Source organism: Tachypleus tridentatus, chromosome 1, assembly GCF_004210375.1.
Source record: "Tachypleus tridentatus isolate NWPU-2018 chromosome 1, ASM421037v1, whole genome shotgun sequence".
Lineage (NCBI taxonomy): Eukaryota > Metazoa > Arthropoda > Merostomata > Xiphosura > Limulidae > Tachypleus > Tachypleus tridentatus.
The window spans coordinates 150,001,247-150,020,213 of record NC_134825.1 but is presented as its reverse complement, the minus strand read 5'-3'; the positions used below and the strand labels follow the sequence as shown (position 1 = coordinate 150,020,213).

Here is an 18,967-nt window from a genome sequence, read left to right as displayed (position 1 = left end):
TTAACCATTTGCTAATAATCTTGATACCCACACGTCTAACAACTAACTTTTTATTATATATTTTAAGGAAACAGATCTTTCATTTTAACTGCTAAAGGGTCTAATAAACTCCAGTTTTGGTGTTTTTATTACTGTGAAAATATTAATAACGTTTAGGGAAAATTACGCGTTTTTTGAAAATGCGCAACCACTATTTAGTCTTTGGTTTGTTTGTTTGTTTTTGAATTTCGCACAAAGCTACTCAAGGGCTATCTGTGCTAGCCGTCCCTAATTTAGCAGTGTAAGACTAGAGGGAAGGCAGCTAGTCATCACTACCCACCGCCAACTCTTGGGCTACTCTTTTGCCAACGAAACGTGGGATTGACCGTAACTTTATAACGCCCCCACGGCTGGGAGGGCGAGCATGTTTTGGCGCGACTCGGGCGCGAACCCGCGACCCTCAGATTACAAAGTTCACGCCTTAACGCGCTAGGCCATGCCAGGCCCTAGTCTTTGGTATCTAAACTTTTAAACTAACGTATTCATATCTGAGATAAACTGCAAGCTACATTCTAGTAGTTCTTGCAAAATGTTCACAGTTTTGTAAAGTGAATGGACGTAAAAGGAATTTTAATGTAATAGAAAAATATAAAACATTGTAGGGAAAATGATAAAACATTCATGATTCACTTGCGAAGAGTTTTTATCGAAATATTTCTATAAAGACAAAATAAATACTCTGCGAAGGTCATGACAGAATAAAATATGGCGACTTGAGACATAGACTGATGAGGTAGAAGTCCCATATTGTGCAAATTCATTGCAGAAAAAATAAAATAGGGAGCTCTCTATCTGTGTTTATGTCGTTATTATAATAAATTAAGGTTGTTGGTCGCTATGATATTTAAACTTATTCGTGTTAGAACAGAACTCATAAGTTAAATTTCAAAGTTCTTAAAATAAAGGGGCAGATCTCTTCTTGTAATTAAAGTTTGAAGATCACCCTAGTAACTGATAGCTTATTGGTCTTTTAGAGCTGTTTGTAAAAACCATTGTACTAAGTAAAAAATGTACGTTGTCATGTTACTGTTAGAAAATCATGTTTCTAGGACAGAAATCATAATTTAATCAAAGTTCTTAAAATATTATAATATGAACTAAAGGGATGCCTTTTTCTTATGATTACACTTAGACAGTCACCGTAGCAACTGAAAGTTGTAGTTTGTTAGGGTAGGTAGGTACTCGAGTGCACAAACTACGCGGTCCTTCGCTGCACGTATTGGACTATTATTTTGTAATTGTACAGTGTATTACAAATTTTTCAGGAACTTGATTGATTTATGAGCACCCCAACAGAGAATTAAAGAGCTGGAACCGGTTTGAATCCGCTCTAAAACTAGGTGACACCCACTCGGGGACGTCCAACATTTATAGAAGATGGAAGTCTTGTGCAAACCGTAATAATGAGGGCAAGAAAGAAAGTGGCCAAAACCTACTAATCAATGCACAAACCACCTAACCTTGGGTTCTTGTCCTCAGTGTTCACTGTATTTAGACCTTATACGAATTTTGATGTAACTCAAGAGCTTACTCATGTGAATAACAGAAAAACGGTACGTAAACTATATCTCTCTGCTTGTGGGTGTTACCTATATATATATATATATATAGTAAATATTGTTTTCTGTATTCACTTATTTAGAACCACGTTTCAATTTCTGTTTTATTTAAAATTATGGGGAAAATACTGATAGCTTATTTTATTTAGGAACGTTTTTACTAAGATTAGCATTTTAACAGAAAATATTTCGAAGAACTTTGTAAAAATAAAAGGGAATATTTTCCGTAATATTCACTTTTGTTATGAGATTCCTTCAAATATTTTCTGTTAGAATATAAAACTTTGTAAAAGAGTCCTGACAGTGAGTTGTCGGGTATTTTGTCTTTAGTTTTACGACTTGTATCCCATTCTACAGTATACATAGCGTAAATCATAATAAATTATGCTATATATATATATATATATATATCAGAAGTAATTAATAAAACTGACCAGAACTCAGCTTATAAAGAAACATGGCTATTATATCAGTTTCCCTCTCACTAATTAAGTGGGTAGGACTAAATACAACCATCCTATCTATTAAGAAGGGTTACATGGATGAAAAGTGTTACATTTATCAGTATAATTTATCTTGGTCTCCGATTTTTATTTAGTAGATTGTAAACCAGCTGGATTCAGTTACTGGTGTTGATATTTTAGCACATGTTTTTGATTAATAGAATAATGTTTGTTTTTTGTTACGCGTCCATGGAGACTATATGTTTCGCTGGTACCAACTTACTACTTAAGCTGTTGTTGTATGGTTATATATACATAATTATTTATATATATATATGCAAATAATGCTAAAAAGCTGAATTTCAAAGGGATCGTAAAATATTTACAAATACAAGACAACACGAAAAGCTTCCTGGGAATTTGTATACCATCCAAAAACAGCTGGTTTTGGGCATGCCCCCTTTCTTACCCATAATCCTTCCTGCACTTTCAGGTTTCTCTAACATGTTGTTCCACTGGTTCTGGTTAAACTTAACTAACCGTAACATTATTTTAGACTTGTGTCACTCCTGGTCGTGCAGCGGTACATTTATGGACTTACAACGCCTAAACAAAGATTTCATTCCACGCGGTGAATAGTCTGTTGTGCAGTTTTGGTCTAAAAACAGAAGACTTGATATTATTTGTTTGTTTGGAAGAGCAACTAAACGAGGTTGGAGACTTATAAGCGGGACTGTCTCTCTCTCTCTGGCAGTTGTTTTGATGTAAATTAATTAATTATCAAGAAATAATCACTCATCAAGGTATTAAAAAATTAAAAGCTCTTCCGTCACTCCGTGCGAGACTAAAGATAATAAATTTCTGTTGGTCATTGGTCTATTCGAGTCAAGTAGGCGAATTCTAACTGGTCTGTATTTTGGTAGGCAGTTCTTAAGTCAAAGTCAAAGTCTAGAAAGTTTGGAGAGGAAACGTCTAAAACTAATTACTGACAAAACATCGAAACAAACGGGGCCTTTCAGGGCCTGGCTAGGATCAATAAATAGCGCCTTTCAGGGCCTGTCTGGGATCAATAAATATAGATGTAACGGCTGGTATCTACAGATCCAATCAGTGAAAATTTTAGTTTGAGGGGAAAATGAGAGTACCCATAGAAAACCCACTTTCACTAGTTTGGATCGAATAAAGTTCGGCTATAATAAAATTACAAGTTTTAAAAGACAAGTCGCCATAGTAGCCCGAAACATATGTTTATACCTATCTTATATATATCTCAACTTTCACACATACATACAATCAACACGCGTGCAATCTAAGCAATATTTGACAAACGTTTTTATGTGTGTACATCCTTATAACGGGCCCGGCATGGCCGGGTGGTTAAGGCACTCGACTCGTAATCCGAGGGTCGCGGGTTCGAATCCCCATCGCACCAAAAATGCTTGCTCTTTTAGCTGTGGGGGCGTTATAAAGTGACGGTCAATCCCACTATTCGATGGTAAAAGTATAGCCCAAAAGCTGGCGGTGGGTGGTGATGACTAGCTACCTTCCCTCTAGTCTTACACTGCTAAATTAGGGACGGCCAGCGCAGATAGCCCTCGTGTAGCTTTGCACGATATTCAAAGAAACAAACAAACAAAGAGTTCCTTACAGCTCGCAAACCGCTGTACCGATTCTCACCAAACGTTGAATGGTTAATCTTAGGTTCCTTGATTTTGATAGGTGTATGTTGCAATTCAATCCCTCTGTGTCACCTCTGGAGAGGCCCCTTCTCTTCCTCTGCGTTGAACGGTTACTTAAACGTATTTTATTAGATTCTGAAATAACGTGTAGGTTATTTTTATCAACATCCTTTTTGTTACTGTGTGTTGGACTTTTTTCTTCTTTATTTATACTTTTCCACTGTCGCATTTTCTTGCTGTAGTAAAGATAAAGTCTGATTCCGGAAACAGGAGTTACATATGATTCGTTATTTAATAACAGGAAAAATATTTAAAAACGTGTTAAAAGCTAAAACCTTAATTAGGAACCATTTCGACACCTAACCGTAATAGTTTCAGGTAAACGCGGCTTAATTTCATTTCCAGTAATAAATAAGGCTATCATAATTTGTGATGAGAAAGAAAATATTGAAACTATGCACTCGGGCTCTTAATACTTGTTTTAGCACGTATTCTATTGTCACGTAGTTGCATTATCAAATAGTTAAGCTGTGATTTATTTTTTACCTCAATAAAGAAGGACAAGAGTGTTTGTTTGTTTTTGAGTTTCGCGCAAAGCTACACGAGGGCTATCTGTTCCTAATTTAGCAGTGTAAGACTAGAGGAAAGGCAGCTAGTCACCACCACCCACCGCCAACTCTTGGGCTACTGTTTTACCAACGAATAGTCGGATTGACAGTCACATTATAACGCCCCCCGGCTGAAAGGGCGAGCATGTTTGGTGTCACGGGGATTTAAATCCACGACCCTCAGATTACGAGTCGAACGCCTTAATCCACCTGCCCATGCCGGGCCTGGACAAGAGTGGCATTGAAAGGAACCCTTGTACATTGTCAGTTTGCATCCAGTTGGTACGCTTGTTTCCAAGTAAATGATTTATTATTATTATACATGGTTTCTTGTTTATTTGTTTTTTTGCTTTTCGACAGCTCAACAGTAAAGTTAAGGACTTACAAATACTAAACTTCTAGGTTATAGGTTTGATCCCTTGGTGAGTAAAAGCGCAGTAAGCCTGTTGTGTAGTATTGCACTTTAAGAAATAAAATAAAAAGGAAAACTTCGTGTTTTTTTTTAAAATGGATAATGTTTGTTTGGTTTGTTTTTTAATTTCGTGCAAAACTACTCCAGGGCTATCTACGCTAGCTGTCCTTAATTTAGTAGTGTAATACCAGAGGGAAGGCAGCTAGTCATTACCACCCACCACCAACTCTTGGGATACTCTATTACCAACAAATGGTTTGATTGACCGTCACATTATAACGCCCCAAATGGATAATGACAAATGCGTGTAGATGGTATGTTGTATTTTTTATCTTAAATCTTAAAATAATACGTTTTCTAAAAACTAATTAGTCTAAAAATATTTCTGAAACAAAATAAACGTTATGGGTTTTAATCGAACGTCACTATAAAGAACGTAAACAAAAAGAAAGATTAATCCTTGTCCAGGAGTTTCTTTCACATTATTCACTTTTTTGGAATTCCGGTTTTCCCAGTGGTTCATTGGGTAATGTAGACGTTAAGTAAGGCAGCTGTTTACAACACCTGGATGAGTGACGGTTTTGATACACGAAGTGGAGGCGTTGTTGTGCTATTTGTTTATGATAAATAATTGAAAAGTATATGTTAAGCTCGTTTTGGGAATTTTAATAAATATTTTACTTGATGTACAGCCACATAATAACAACATTTGTTTTGCAAGAAACGTAGAAATGGATATATATATTGATAGAATTTTTACATTGTTCACCAGGAATCCAGATATAAATCTGTAAACATCCATCTCCACTGTAAGTATCTTGGACGCTATTAAAATATTTTTTCACGAATTTTAATAATAATAAGGAAACGCAAATGTAGCATGTTTTTATCATAAAACTAAATGTACACAATTTGCCATTATTTAGAATGACCTGAAAATGTCTGGCATTATGTATATATAAGATAGTTCTCCGTTACTTGGAGAGATATGTGAATGTTTCTAAAGTCATTATCCATTACTTACAATGACCTGAAAATATTTAGCATCATTTGTTTGTAAAGTTGTTACTCATTACTTACAATGATCTGAAAATGTCTAGCTTCACTTGTTTGTAAAGTTCGTGCCAATTACTTATAATGATATCCAAATGCTTTGCATCATTTGTTTGTAAAGTTGTTACTCATTACTTACAATGATCTGAAAATGTCTAGCTTCACTTGTTTGTAAAGTTCGTGCCAATTACTTATAATGATATCCAAATGCTTTGCATCATTTGTTTCTAAAGTTATTACTCAATATTTAAAATGATCTGCAAATGTTTACTATCATTGTTTCTAAAGTTGTTTCCCATTATTTACAATGATCTGCAGATGTCTAATATCATTCAGTTCTAAAGTTGTTACCCATTACTTACTGTGATCTGAAAATATCTATTGTCATTTGTTTCTAAAGTTTTTACCCATCACTTACAATGGTCTGAAAATGTATCGCATCATTTATTTCTAAAGTTGTTACCCATTGCATGCAATGATCTGAACATGCCTATATTTCCAATCAATCACAATTTATATTCGAAATATGGTAAGGTTGTACTGCAGTTAAGTGCATTGTTTGTCTTATTTTGTAAAGAGTCTTAAGTTGGCTAAAGTATGTCTATTTTCAGTGCTTGAAGTTTTCAGTAAGTCTTTGGAAGAATATAGAATTCAGTGTGTGTGTGAGGGGAATTTTTTTATAAGGTTTCAGGTTTCTAGTGTAGAAGTGTGACACTACGTTTGGGTGAGTGTATTTCCAATTCTTGAAGCTTTTAATAATATTGTTGCAAAATACGTAAGTGTGTGTATGTGAAGTATGTTGGAATTCAGTACTACTGGAAAAACAAACATAGAAACACGTTAGTGGTAATTATTAACAAATCTTTATTTTTATTTGAGAAACTATTTAAAAAGTTAGTAGCTTATCTGTAGATTAACTAGAATTTACATTTTAACAAGTGATATTCAAATAAATACCAACCAGCTCAGTTAACTACATATTGTAATTTTGACCTTTTCTAAACATTCCTTGTTTGAGGAATGCACGGAAGAAAGAATCATTAAAGCGTAAAACGACAGTTAGCTAAAGACAGAAAAATGATAAGGTTTCTTTAATAGTACACCACTGGAAGCTTTCTCTAAACTCGTGCCTCCTGCCATCAACTGAACAAGTCTTCTAAAGATGAGACGCCACCTAAACCATGACCTATACAGCACGAGTGACCCCCAAATCTAACACTTTTTTTTTTTGCAATGTGTCCATGACAAAATATGTAAATAAAGTAAGTCTACACAGGACAGCAGAACACATTATTAACGTGTTGAAAGGCCAGCAAAGACGTACTAAGAACACTGTGAGAGACGTTTTTATTTGCGTTAGCAGAATGTAGTACCGAGGAAAGGCTCACAAGATGTAAGATTCTCTCCTCAGCACACGAAGTTGTAAACATGGAGTTAGATATGGTATAAAAAGTTAACGTGTAACACCCTTCTCCAGGTGTGGTAGCGAAAAATAAGTAAAAGTTTGGTACATCGATGGACATTTGGACAAACGCGAGTAAGTAAACAAGAAAAACTAAAATCGATGCTTGTTTGTATGTTGTTTTAGTGCATAGTTGTACAATAGAACGTCTGTGATGTGAGCGCTGCGGGGTTCGAAAGCAACCGCTGAGCCACAGATAAGATTAAATATGCAGAGAGACAGATAGTTATATAAAAGGTAATATATCACAATATTTTCCAGCTAAGATAACAGAAAATGAAAAGAAAGAAAAAAAACAACAAATCGACAGATACATTTATAATCTTTTCTATAGCTATAATAGTAGACAATGAGCAACTGATGGACAAAAGATACAGTGGAGTGAATACTTAAATACTCTTTTCCGTTACGATTGCATGAAACAGTAAAACCCTGGACGCATTAACGGAGGGAAAGGAGTATAATTAGAAAAGACGAGTATACACAAGCATTATCTTATAAAACATGATTGACCTTAGGGGTCATAATTTTTCTATAGGTCGTAGCAGAGGTAGTTGAAATTGAATGGTTAAGAGTTCCATGAGACTGCCATCTGGTGTGCACAGTAGGAAGCCACTGTGGGTTGGACACATAATTCTTACCCGTCATGTCTGCCAATACAAAACATGGATGCAAATTACGTTTTTTTTTTTAATATCCCTGCCATTGAATGTCTACTGATTAACTGAAGGCCATTTCTTGTCCAAACGTTTTAATAACCAGAACAAAAAAATCACTTGGAGCAGTACAGTATAACTGTATACGTCTAGTCAAACTTTGCAATGATTTGTCTATTAATGTGTTTTTCTTTGTATTCGCATAGAGCAGGGGTTCTCAGACTTTGCCAACCAGTAGACCCCTTCAACTTCTTTACTGTTTGGTGGACTCCAGTTAAAAATAGTTATCATGTGTAACTTGCATGTCATATGCGTATTTTACAACCTTTACAGCTTGATTCTAGTTTTAAGAAAAGAACAATGAAAAAATATTTAAATACGGAAAAGTTTTTAATAAATCTCATCACTGACTTTAATGTTAAGGATGATACTGCTTTGATGAACCAACATTGTGAATTTCTGGGTCAGTTTCTGACAGTTTCAAACAAAGATCCGGTTCCATGTTTTATATTATTTCTGTGCTTTGATTTTACATGCGTCAATCCAATTAGAAATCAACTGTCTTGGTTTGTGCGATCGGTGGGCAACGGTGCCAGCCGCATAACGAATTTACTTAATACAATTTATGTTAATTATAATAATAAATTTGGAAGTTAAATATATTACTATATTAGTTTTATAATCTCTTAGCATTATATTTTATCCGTTACTTTTTCATACATCGTAATTTCATAATTTTGATTTAATACTGCAGACACATTTAAGTACCGTCGCAGGCCACTAGGGGTCTAAATGATTAAGGATCTTCACCTGCTTTCAGTATTGTTTAGTAATACATGTAATATTTAGCCCACAGTTATAAACAAAAATACTATAAAACAACACACGACCTCAAGACCTAATATTAACTGTACTATCAACAGTTATAATCAAAGATGTCAACACTTGTTTCGAAAAATTTCATTTGATACTAAAGTCAGTAAAGGTCTCAAAATGTGTTTGTAACAACGTATTTGGTGATGTTGCTACCGTATCAACCTTCACCAAGACCCAGAACATTGTGCTCTTATAAACAAGTTGTTATACGGGCGATAAACAACTCTAGAAAGTGAATAAGGATATATTGGAAAATAAACTGATCCTTTTCCTTCCTACTTGCTACGTTTTCCGATCCTAACAATCATATACTTGATTCTCAACTTTTCCAGAATAAAAATCACAGTAAGTGCAAAGTACGTTTTAATTTTGCATCAGCATGGCCACATCCAGCACTGAAAAGGTGAAGAAGCAATCTCTAGAAGGAGCTCCCAGTACAAATGAATATTTGTCATATAAAGCCCCCTTTTGTCAGAAAAACTAACTACAACAGAATACTGCATAACTGTAAAACTTTATTTTGACTATAAGGTGTAAATTGGGCCCCTTTTAATTGAAACCTTCGACTGAGGGTTAGGGGGCTGTCTCTATGGAACTGGAACTAGGTGCACGACAATTTTAAACTAATAAACAAGGTACAGAGCAGTTGAAAAACTAATTGGGGTCCTTTTGTTTACTGATTTGTCAGCCCCTTTGTTGACGTATTAGGTTCCCTTTTGCTGATTGATTCGAGTAGCGTGTGTTTTTTTCGTATAACAAAGCCACATCAGGCTATCTGTTGAGCTTACCGAGGAGAATCGAACCCCTGATTTTAGCATTGTAAATCCCTAGACTTACCGCTGCACTAGCGAGAGCTATTGAAGTAGCTTTCCTGTTAATGACGTTTCGTTTGTTTGCAATGTTACAAGTTTCGCTATAAATACAGAGACCCTCAATCCTGGAGAAAAATCGAGGAGGCAATCGCCTTTTCTGCCTCAGCTTGGCTACGGCCCTGATCCATCGAAACTTAATTATTTTAAACAAAAGATTTGACGAGGTTTGAAGTATCACTCAACATATGCTTACTTCAGTAATTGTTACTTAATTAATAAGTGATATTCCAGCGAGCCTGCGTTATTTAAAATTATATATAAGCGAGCACAAGGTGCCAATTAAGGGTTATTTAATTCCTGTAATTTTATATTTATTGGCGAGATTTGGGTTTTGTTCGATTCCCATATTTACCTACACCTTAAGCATAATGCTTTTATCGTGTTAGTTTCGTAATATTTTTACGCATGGTGAAGATGATAACTCACGTTTTAATGATTAATAACAGCAATAAACAACTTGGTGTTAAAATAAATTAATATATTTTTAGTAATAAAAATCACAAACCTAATTGTTAATGATTACAATTGTTGATCGAGTAACTGATAACGTACATAGTTCCCCACCACTACCAAGTGTGTCATATCCCACCTACTGAGATAAACCCCGGTATTAGATGAAAGCCCTCATCATCGCTGGATATAACAGATATAATGTGGTTGACATGCCATTACTTGTCTTTGACGTTAGCTGATACGTTCTTATAATTAAGAGAAGAATGGTTTACATTAGTTGAATTTTATCACTTTCCCTATAGGTTTTGGACAACAGTGGTCCATTTCACTTCTGTCGTTTCTTTTTGTTCCTTTACCCCTTCTTTAAAATGGGGGCCCACAAGTCTACGGGAAGTTGATTGAACAATTAGCAGGTGTTTCAGCGCCCCCTATTCTCCAGCACCTGAAGCTCACTTGTGTAACGATGACCAACCCCAGCACGACATGGCCTGGTGGATCGGGCGCTTGACTCGCAATCTGAGAGTTGCGGATTCAAACCAATTTACTCCTTGGGCACAGTCAGAGAAAACAGAATCTTTAAATACTCTGAAGGTTGTCAGTCTTTTAACATAAGATTTTAATTTCAGAAGACGGCCTGAAACATCAGTTACAATTCCGAATTCAAATAGTTAAAAATCAACAGATTACAGTTTTAAAAATTAACTGTAATAACGAAGCAGAATTTCATTTATCTGTTTTTTTGGAATTTCGCGCAAAGCTACACGAGGGCTATCTGCGCTAGCCGTTCCTAATTTAGCAGTGTAAGACTAGAAGGAAGGCAGCTAGTCACCACCACCTACTACCAACTCTTGGGCCACTCTTTTACCAACGAATAGTGGGATTTACCGAACATTTTAACGCCCCTAGGACTGAAAGATGGAGCATGTTGGGTGTGACGCGACCCTCGGATTAGGAGTCGAGTGCCTTAACCACCTGACTACGCCAGGTCGCAAACTAAAGGACTCATGAAATATATCACAACATTTCACATAATGTCTCAAATAAAGAATACTTTTCTCAGCCTTTAAGCACTTTTTTTTTTTTTTTTAGTTTTACAAGTTTCTAAGCTTGATATAAATGGAGGTGCCAACCCACGCTTTACGAACATTTTATCATTCTGCCTGTAGGCTTTAAAGTGGAGTAACACACGCTTCATAATATTTGAGTAGTATCTTATTAAAAATGCAGAGATTGGGCCATTGCCCTTTCAATCCGGATAGTGTAATAAAATATTTTATTTAATTCGAACAGAAATATAACACTGTCTTACTTGTTGAAGTTTGAAGGATATTTTTTTAGAGCCATTGAGTGTTTATAGTTGTATTAATATGCGTATATTTAGAATGCTTTTCACATCTACAGACAATGCCTTATTATTTTACGTACGGTATTATAAATCTGTTAAATACTAGAAAATTGTGTAACAAGTACATTCTTTCCTTATTTTACATCGTAAATATAATATTCCGAAAATGAGAGAGATGACTGACATTAAACATATCTCTTGTTTTACGGTATTTAGAATATAATTTCCAGAATTTACTGGAAAAACAAGAAATCTAAGCTGCTATAGACATTACATAAATGCTGGAAATAATAAAAGTATAACACAGTTAATATAGGGCGTAAACAACAACAACAACTCGGATGACATTAACGTTTCACTTCGGTTGATCTGTCAACATCACGGTTCAACTATAAATAACAACCCTACCTGTCGTGAATGTTTATTTTTATTTCTCAAGTAATGCGAAATTAATTGCGGTGAAGCACCAATGCTGTCCTGGTTGGGCAAGGATAAGAGCCCGCGACCTTCAGATTGTAATCAAGCTCCCTTAACTAACTGGCCATGTCGGGCCTAAAACTTACATTAGTTGTTGATGTTAATGTAACATTTTATCGATGCACAAAATAATCTGTTTTTACAGCAACATTTTTAGTTACATTGCAAAAATACACATATACCAAAGTTTCAAATGTTGAACATTACCATTCTTGGTTTTCATTAAGTGTATTTAATATTTTTATCTAATTAATTATGATTAATACGTATAAACATGACAATGTTGTTTCTTGTCGGCTATTTTATAATAAAACAAAGTTTATTTATAACGGTGAAATTGACACAATATTACCAATATGTTTATTTATAATCTACGGATTTATAATGCTACAATCAGGGTCTTGATTCCCATCGGTGGACTTAGAAGATAGCCTCATGTGGCTTTGCTATAAGAAAACACACACACACATTAAACCTTATAAATAATTATTATGATTTTTTTAATGATTTATTATACTCCGACATGTTTTAATTACGGTGAATTATTTTAGTACATTTACGTGACTTAAATATGAGAATTCGATAATACGTGATTGAAACAATATTATTGTGTGTATGTCATCGTATTTTGTATATGTTGTGCATTTTCATGTGACATGAAATGTGACAAGTAGCGATTTAATCAAATCTAGCAAACTTTGGCGCTAAATCAAATGCATGTTGCTTGTTCCCAAGCAGATGAGTTGTCGAAAGAGGGCGCTGTAACACTGTGTCCATCACTTTATAAATACAGCAGGAACTAAGTCACTGCTTTCCCAACGGTAGACAGTAAGTTATAATGTTAACAGTGGTAGCAAAATTCATAATGACGAATTAACCGGTTAAATGCTATTATATATAATAATTTTTAGTAACAAATTGTAGCTTAAAACAAAAGAGGCACTGTTACTAGCAAAAGTGGTTTATCCGAATGTGTACCTAAAAAGATAATATATATATTTATTTACTGTGGTTATAACATTTAATATAAGTGAGATTTATATGAATTTAAAATAAATATATCGTGAAGTTGTTGCATTAAATTCCCTTGTTATGATGCTAGGGATTACTGAAGTATTTATTCAACACACATGATACCCACCACTGTGTTTTAATTAATAAATCATTGTTCAATACATACGACACTTCAAGACTGTTTCATTGATTACTGAAGTCTTTCTTCAATATGAATGACACCTCATGACTGTATTCTACTGAAACTTTTCTTCAATATGAATGACACCTCATGACTGTATTCTACTGAAACTTTTCTTCAATACAAATGACACTTTATGACTGTGTTGTACTGAAACTTTTCTTCAATACAAATGACACTTCATGACTGTATTGTACTGAAACTTTTCTTCAATACAAATGACACCTCTTGACTGTATTGTACTGAAACTTTTCTTCAATACAAATGACACCTCTTGACTGTATTCTACTGAAACTTTTCTTCAATACAAATGACACCTCATGACTGTATTGTACTGAAACTTTTCTTCAATACAAATGACACCTCATGACTGTATTCTACTGAAACTTTTCTTCAATACAAATGACACCTCATGACTGTGTTGTACTGAAACGTTTCTTCAATACAAATGACACCTCATGACTGTATTGTAATGAAACTTTTCTTCAATACAAATGACACTTTATGACTGTGTTGTACTGAAACTTTTCTTCAATACAAATGACATCTCATGACTGTGTTGTACTGAAACTTTTTTTCAATACATATGACACCTCATGACTGTGTTCTACTGAAACTTTTCTTCAATACAAATGACACTTTATGACTGTGTTGTACTGAAACTTTTCTTCAATACAAATGACATCTCATGACTGTGTTGTACTGAAACTTTTCTTCAATACAAATGCCATCTCATGACTGTGTTGTACTGAAACTTTTCTTCAATACAAATGCCATCTCATGACTGTGTTCTACTGAAACTTTTCTTCAATACAAATGACACCTCATGACTGTATTCTACTGAAACTTTTCTTCAATACAAATGACACCTCATGACTGTGTTGTACTGAAACCTTTCTTCAATACAAATGACACTTTATGACTGTGTTGTACTGAAACTTTTCTTCAATACAAATGACACCTCATGACTGTGTTCTACTGAAACTTTTCTTCAATAAAAATGACACCCTGTGACTATATTCTATTGAAGTATTTCTTTAACATAAATAACACCCTGTGACTGTGTTCTATTGAAGTATTTCTTCAACATAAATAACACTCCGTGACTATGTTCTATTGAAAACTTTCTTCAACATAAATGACACTCCGTGACTATGTTCTATTGAAGTTTTTTTTCAACACACTTGACACCTGGTACTTTGTTAGCGATTATTGAAATATTCATGAAAAGAGTGTCGTGTATGAATATTGAGTGTATATATACGGAAGATGTACACAACTAGAAATGAATAAACATTTTGTTTTATCCAAATATTGGACTTTAATATTTTCATCCTTGCTTTTGGTTGTCACATTTATGTGAATTGTCATACTTCACTGAGTCAGAGAATCTGTTTTAATCAACTTTAAATCTAGAATCTTTGCCTGAAGCGTGCAAGAACCTGATAAACCAGGGCTTTGTCAGCAGCGCCGCCTAGACAGTGGGTTTTGGACACAATATGAAGTTTGAATTGACACTCATATTACTGACTTGTAGAACAAGAAAGGAAATAAGGAATGTTTGTTTTTATGCTCTTTTATGGCAAAGTTATTAAGGCTATCTTTCGCCATGCCAAATTTAGGATCGATATGCAGAGGGAGAGCAACCGTCCAGCAGCACCCACAGGAAACGTTTGGGCTACTCTTGACCGATGGTCACTCTTTCAACGCAAACACATCCTCAAAGTGTATATTGTTGTTGTCGTCTTTTTTGGCAGCAACAGGGCGCGAACAATAAATTCTCAAACTCGTGAGGCCATTTTTGGCACTTTAATGAAGTTCACGTGTTATATAAATACAAAACTGATCTGTAATAACACAATAATATAAAAACCGCAGTAATTTTTTTTTTTTTATAAATTTATTATACTGATAAAATCTTTACCATCTCTCCTGGTGGAAAATAAACAAACATACGATGTGAATGTTGGAAGCTGGCGAAAAACTAAACGAAACATATGGTTTAAGTGCAGAAAGTTGGCAAAGCATTATACGGAATATAATACATAATTTATATGTTGAAAGCTGCCAAATAATTATATGTATTGTAATATATGCTTTGACTCCAAAAAATATGATATATAATTTGAATACAGAAAGCTGGCGGAACGTTATATGGAATATAATAAACGGTTTGAATGCTGATAGCTGGCGAAGAATTATATGGTATATAGTACACGGTTTGAATGCTGAAACCTGGTTAACATATTGTAACCGATAATTGTGATAATAATTATTTTATTGTGTTGTTGTTTCTGTTTCACATTCCTTTTAAGTACATTGTTATGGATTTCAGATCAGGCATGTGTAAAAATATCTTTTGTTTGTAATGGATTATTTTTACACATGTCGTACCTGAATCTGTAATAGACAAATTTTAAAAGGAATATGAAAAAAAAAATAAAGTGTTAGAGTGATATTTATTACAAATAATATAAGTTAACGCAATGTTTTATTTTGTTTTTTGTTTAGAATTGGAGAGGAATTGTGGTTAAACAAATGCCGAGTCTAAAATAATATCTAATAAGGTTGTTGCAAAGCACGCAGCGATATTTGTAGAATCGAACATATCTGAGAGCTAAAGTACGTGTTAGCTATGATAATAAGCTTAACGATGGTCATCTGGAAGCTTAGCGGTAAGTTTAAGAGCTTAAACGCTAAATTTTGGGGTTCGGTCTCTGCGGACGGACATAGTGCAGATAGCCAACAGTGCGGCCTTGCGCTAAAACAAACTAAGCCTAAAGGTATACAGCATTGTGTCTTACTTCAGTTTTCTTACAGTTCACTAACGAGAAGATATAATACGGTTCGAGTTTGTTCCGACTTTTAATCTGGTTCTCATTGTTCTCGACTCGTTGCTGCAAAAACGCGATCCCCTCTTTGGAGCTGTCGGTGCGTTATAAGTGCAACTCTCAAATCCTACTGTTTGCTCAAGCAAGAGTAACCCCAAATTTAGTATTGTGCTGCTAACTACCTGCCTTCCTTTTAGTCTGTCATTTCAAATGTAGGAAAGGTCAGCGTAGATAGTTATTATGTTGTTTTAATTGAATATTTGATTATTTTTACAAGGTGTGTTAGTAAAGCAGTAAAAACTATATTGAATTGAAACTTGGTAATTATTATATTCTATTTATTTTAATACAACTTATTCATTGTCAAAACAACTGAAGTGCTATACTTTATTGCGTTACTGAGATGTCATTGCAAACAGTTGAGAATTATAATTTAAATTGTGATTGACACATTTTAGATTCCACCCATTGTTCAAAATGTGCATATTAAACGCTTTTTAAATACCCTTTTAGTGAATTTAATCAAAAATTATATAGATTTCTATGACGCTCTTGTTATTCTGGTATTCATCTAAATAAAGTAATAGGTAATCTGTATAATAACAAAATTGAAGGTATTTAGCAAATATATTTTTCAAGATACGAAGACCCTTAGACAGGCAGTAGACAGTGGGCGTTAAGCAGGCTGCTTCTAGCGAAGCCTCGTGTTTTTAGCCGCCCAGTGGCTTATCAGAGAAAATGGCTCGGAGTGGGCTAGTCAGGGTCGCCTGCACTCGTGGAGAGTCCGACGGTAAACACCGTAAGAACTAAAAAACTCCATCAAGGTCACTGTTGGTGCTTGCGAGGCTTAAAGTTTCATTTTGACTAAAGCTTACAGATGTTTTCGTAAAATTTGTCGCTGGGTGGCGCGGAATTCGCGTTCCAAACAGGACCTGATCATGGGGGTCGTTTTCTTAACCAATAAACGGCTCTCAGTAGTTATCTCGCCAATGAAGTGCGACCTTGGGTAAAAGTTGATCGTCGAGTTTCTTGAAGATCTTGTTTGTGGAAATTTTCTGGAGGATATTCTGTTTTTAGGTTTTTGGTTAGAGTGAAAGGTTAAAATGCATGATTTAATGACCCAGAGAGAGTTCATCGTTTCGGTGCTGCCTGTCTCTGTGTTTGACCCCTAAGGATGTCTCCCGCCAAAAGTCCTAAGCGGTAAGTTTAGGTGCCAAGGCGCGAGAGTGTGTACGCGGACTCCCTTGGCAGGCTGCATTCATTTCATTATAACCCGTATAGAAGAGCAAGTACAGCGGGACGACGCGCGTGACGGCTTGCAGCTCCTATGACGTCTGCGTGATTGGGAAATAGTTTTAACTTTTCAGTTGTGTTTAAGTTTTCGTGTAATCTGATTTTCATCTATTCGTTTTTACAGGAAAAGATCTGGAGAGGAAGGTGCGGGTCAGGTCGTCGTCCAATCACGGTAAGTGATACATTTCCTGGCTTTTGATCACGTTCCTGCGCTTCAGAGTATAGAAAATCACGTGTCTCACGTAGGAACGTGGATGTGAAGTTTTCGTAATCATGCTGCCCTCTATACAGCAGAATACAGAAAAAAAAAAATTAGATGCGCGTGATGACTCGACACTGTGACAATAGTGGCAGAGGGATCGTTAAGGTGGGATTTAACCGATACGTGTACTTTATATGTTTGAGCAGAACATCTTCCAGTCAAAAGACCCGCTGCACGTGCGAGACTTGCATCTAGCTGCGCACGACGTGCACGGAGGTTGCAACAAATGGCGTTTCGATCGCAAAGTGGGCATCGAATGTATATATCAAATTACGCTATAATATTTTTTTTCTTTTTTGTATTCAAGTATTCCACCGTTTTCAGTGTGTCTTGAGAAAAATAACAACGTGTAAATATATACTTTTCAAACCAATTCTCACACACTTACGGTTTCAATATAATTCTAAAATTGATTGGTGAATGTGTCTCTATAAATGTAGCAGCAAGTTTACAGTAATAAGTTAGTTTCACACTACACACACGTATATATATTGATGCCTTTTGGGGTTTAAAACTTAAATTTATCAAGTCAATTTTAATGAATCAAAATTATGAGCAATATCTTATAGTTGAGGTTTTACTCAAATTTTGCTCAATCCTCTGTATTAAGGACTTTTAACAACGTCAAGTATTTTATTTGGATATACAAAATTTCAATCTAAACTCTGAAAAAAATATCATCTACAGTGTTGGAAAATAAAAAAGGTGTACTGTCATTGTCTTTCCTAATTATGAACCGATAGAGAAAGCAGCAACTCAACAGCATCCACCTTGTCTGACGGAATAGCGTGGTTTGAATGTCATTTTCCTAGCGCCCCCCACACCTCAATAGTGCTAAGCGCGTTGTTGTGTCAACGGGCCAGAAACCATGAACCATTTTATTCATAGACCAAGTGGACCACACCCAGGCAAACATGAAGGAATCATGGTTTAAATGTGTGAGACATATAAAACGTTTCAAACTGGAAATGTATTCGAATGTATGGGCTTATGTCGGTGTACATTTTATAAGTTTAAGCGTAATTATAATATTTAAATAGCAGATACAAAATAAAGAGCCACTATTTCGTTTAATAGTGGGGAAAAAACATAAAGACGAAAAGTTTCAAGCTGTTAATTCTTAAACTTCGGTATTTCATTAGTTTATTGTATGTAGACCTTTCTAGTTAATTATTAGTTTTGTGTGCTGTGTTGCAAACCTGGCGATAAGCTTTGTATTAAACTGTTCTACGTGATTTTAAAGCAAGTAGTTCAAGTATTATAAAAATTATGTTTTCCCACAGACATCACATGCAAATTATCCGCCTGTAAACAATAATAATAAAGTGTGATTTTGTAGGTTTTTACATAAACCTAGCGTATCATATCCAACAGTAGTTCAGTAGTTTCTGTGATAAAGCTAGTATTTTATCCAAGTGTGATTCAGTAGTTTCTGTAATAAAGCTTGTGTTT

General features: G+C 35.0%; 1 protein-coding gene across 8 annotated transcripts in view; it reads left to right on the top strand.

The window, feature by feature from the left end:
- The window catches only part of LOC143226800 (protein trachealess-like), a 310,183-nt gene that overhangs the window by 39,019 nt on the left and 252,197 nt on the right, over positions 1 to 18,967 (top strand). For 2 of the 8 annotated variants that reach the window (XM_076458337.1, XM_076458313.1), the window contains exons 1-2: positions 1,482 to 1,592; positions 17,378 to 17,425. The exons of 1 other annotated variant lie outside the window; for it this stretch is intronic. Coding sequence is in view for 4 of the 7 variants with exons in the window: in XM_076458263.1 (XP_076314378.1) it covers positions 17,135 to 17,160; positions 17,378 to 17,425 (74 nt within the window). In the remaining 3 variants the exon portion in view is untranslated. Of the gene's footprint in view, positions 1 to 1,481; positions 1,593 to 16,946; positions 17,426 to 18,967 lie in introns of those variants that run through there. 5 more of the 8 variants (XM_076458243.1, XM_076458258.1, XM_076458263.1 and 2 more) reach the window with 4 other exon arrangements.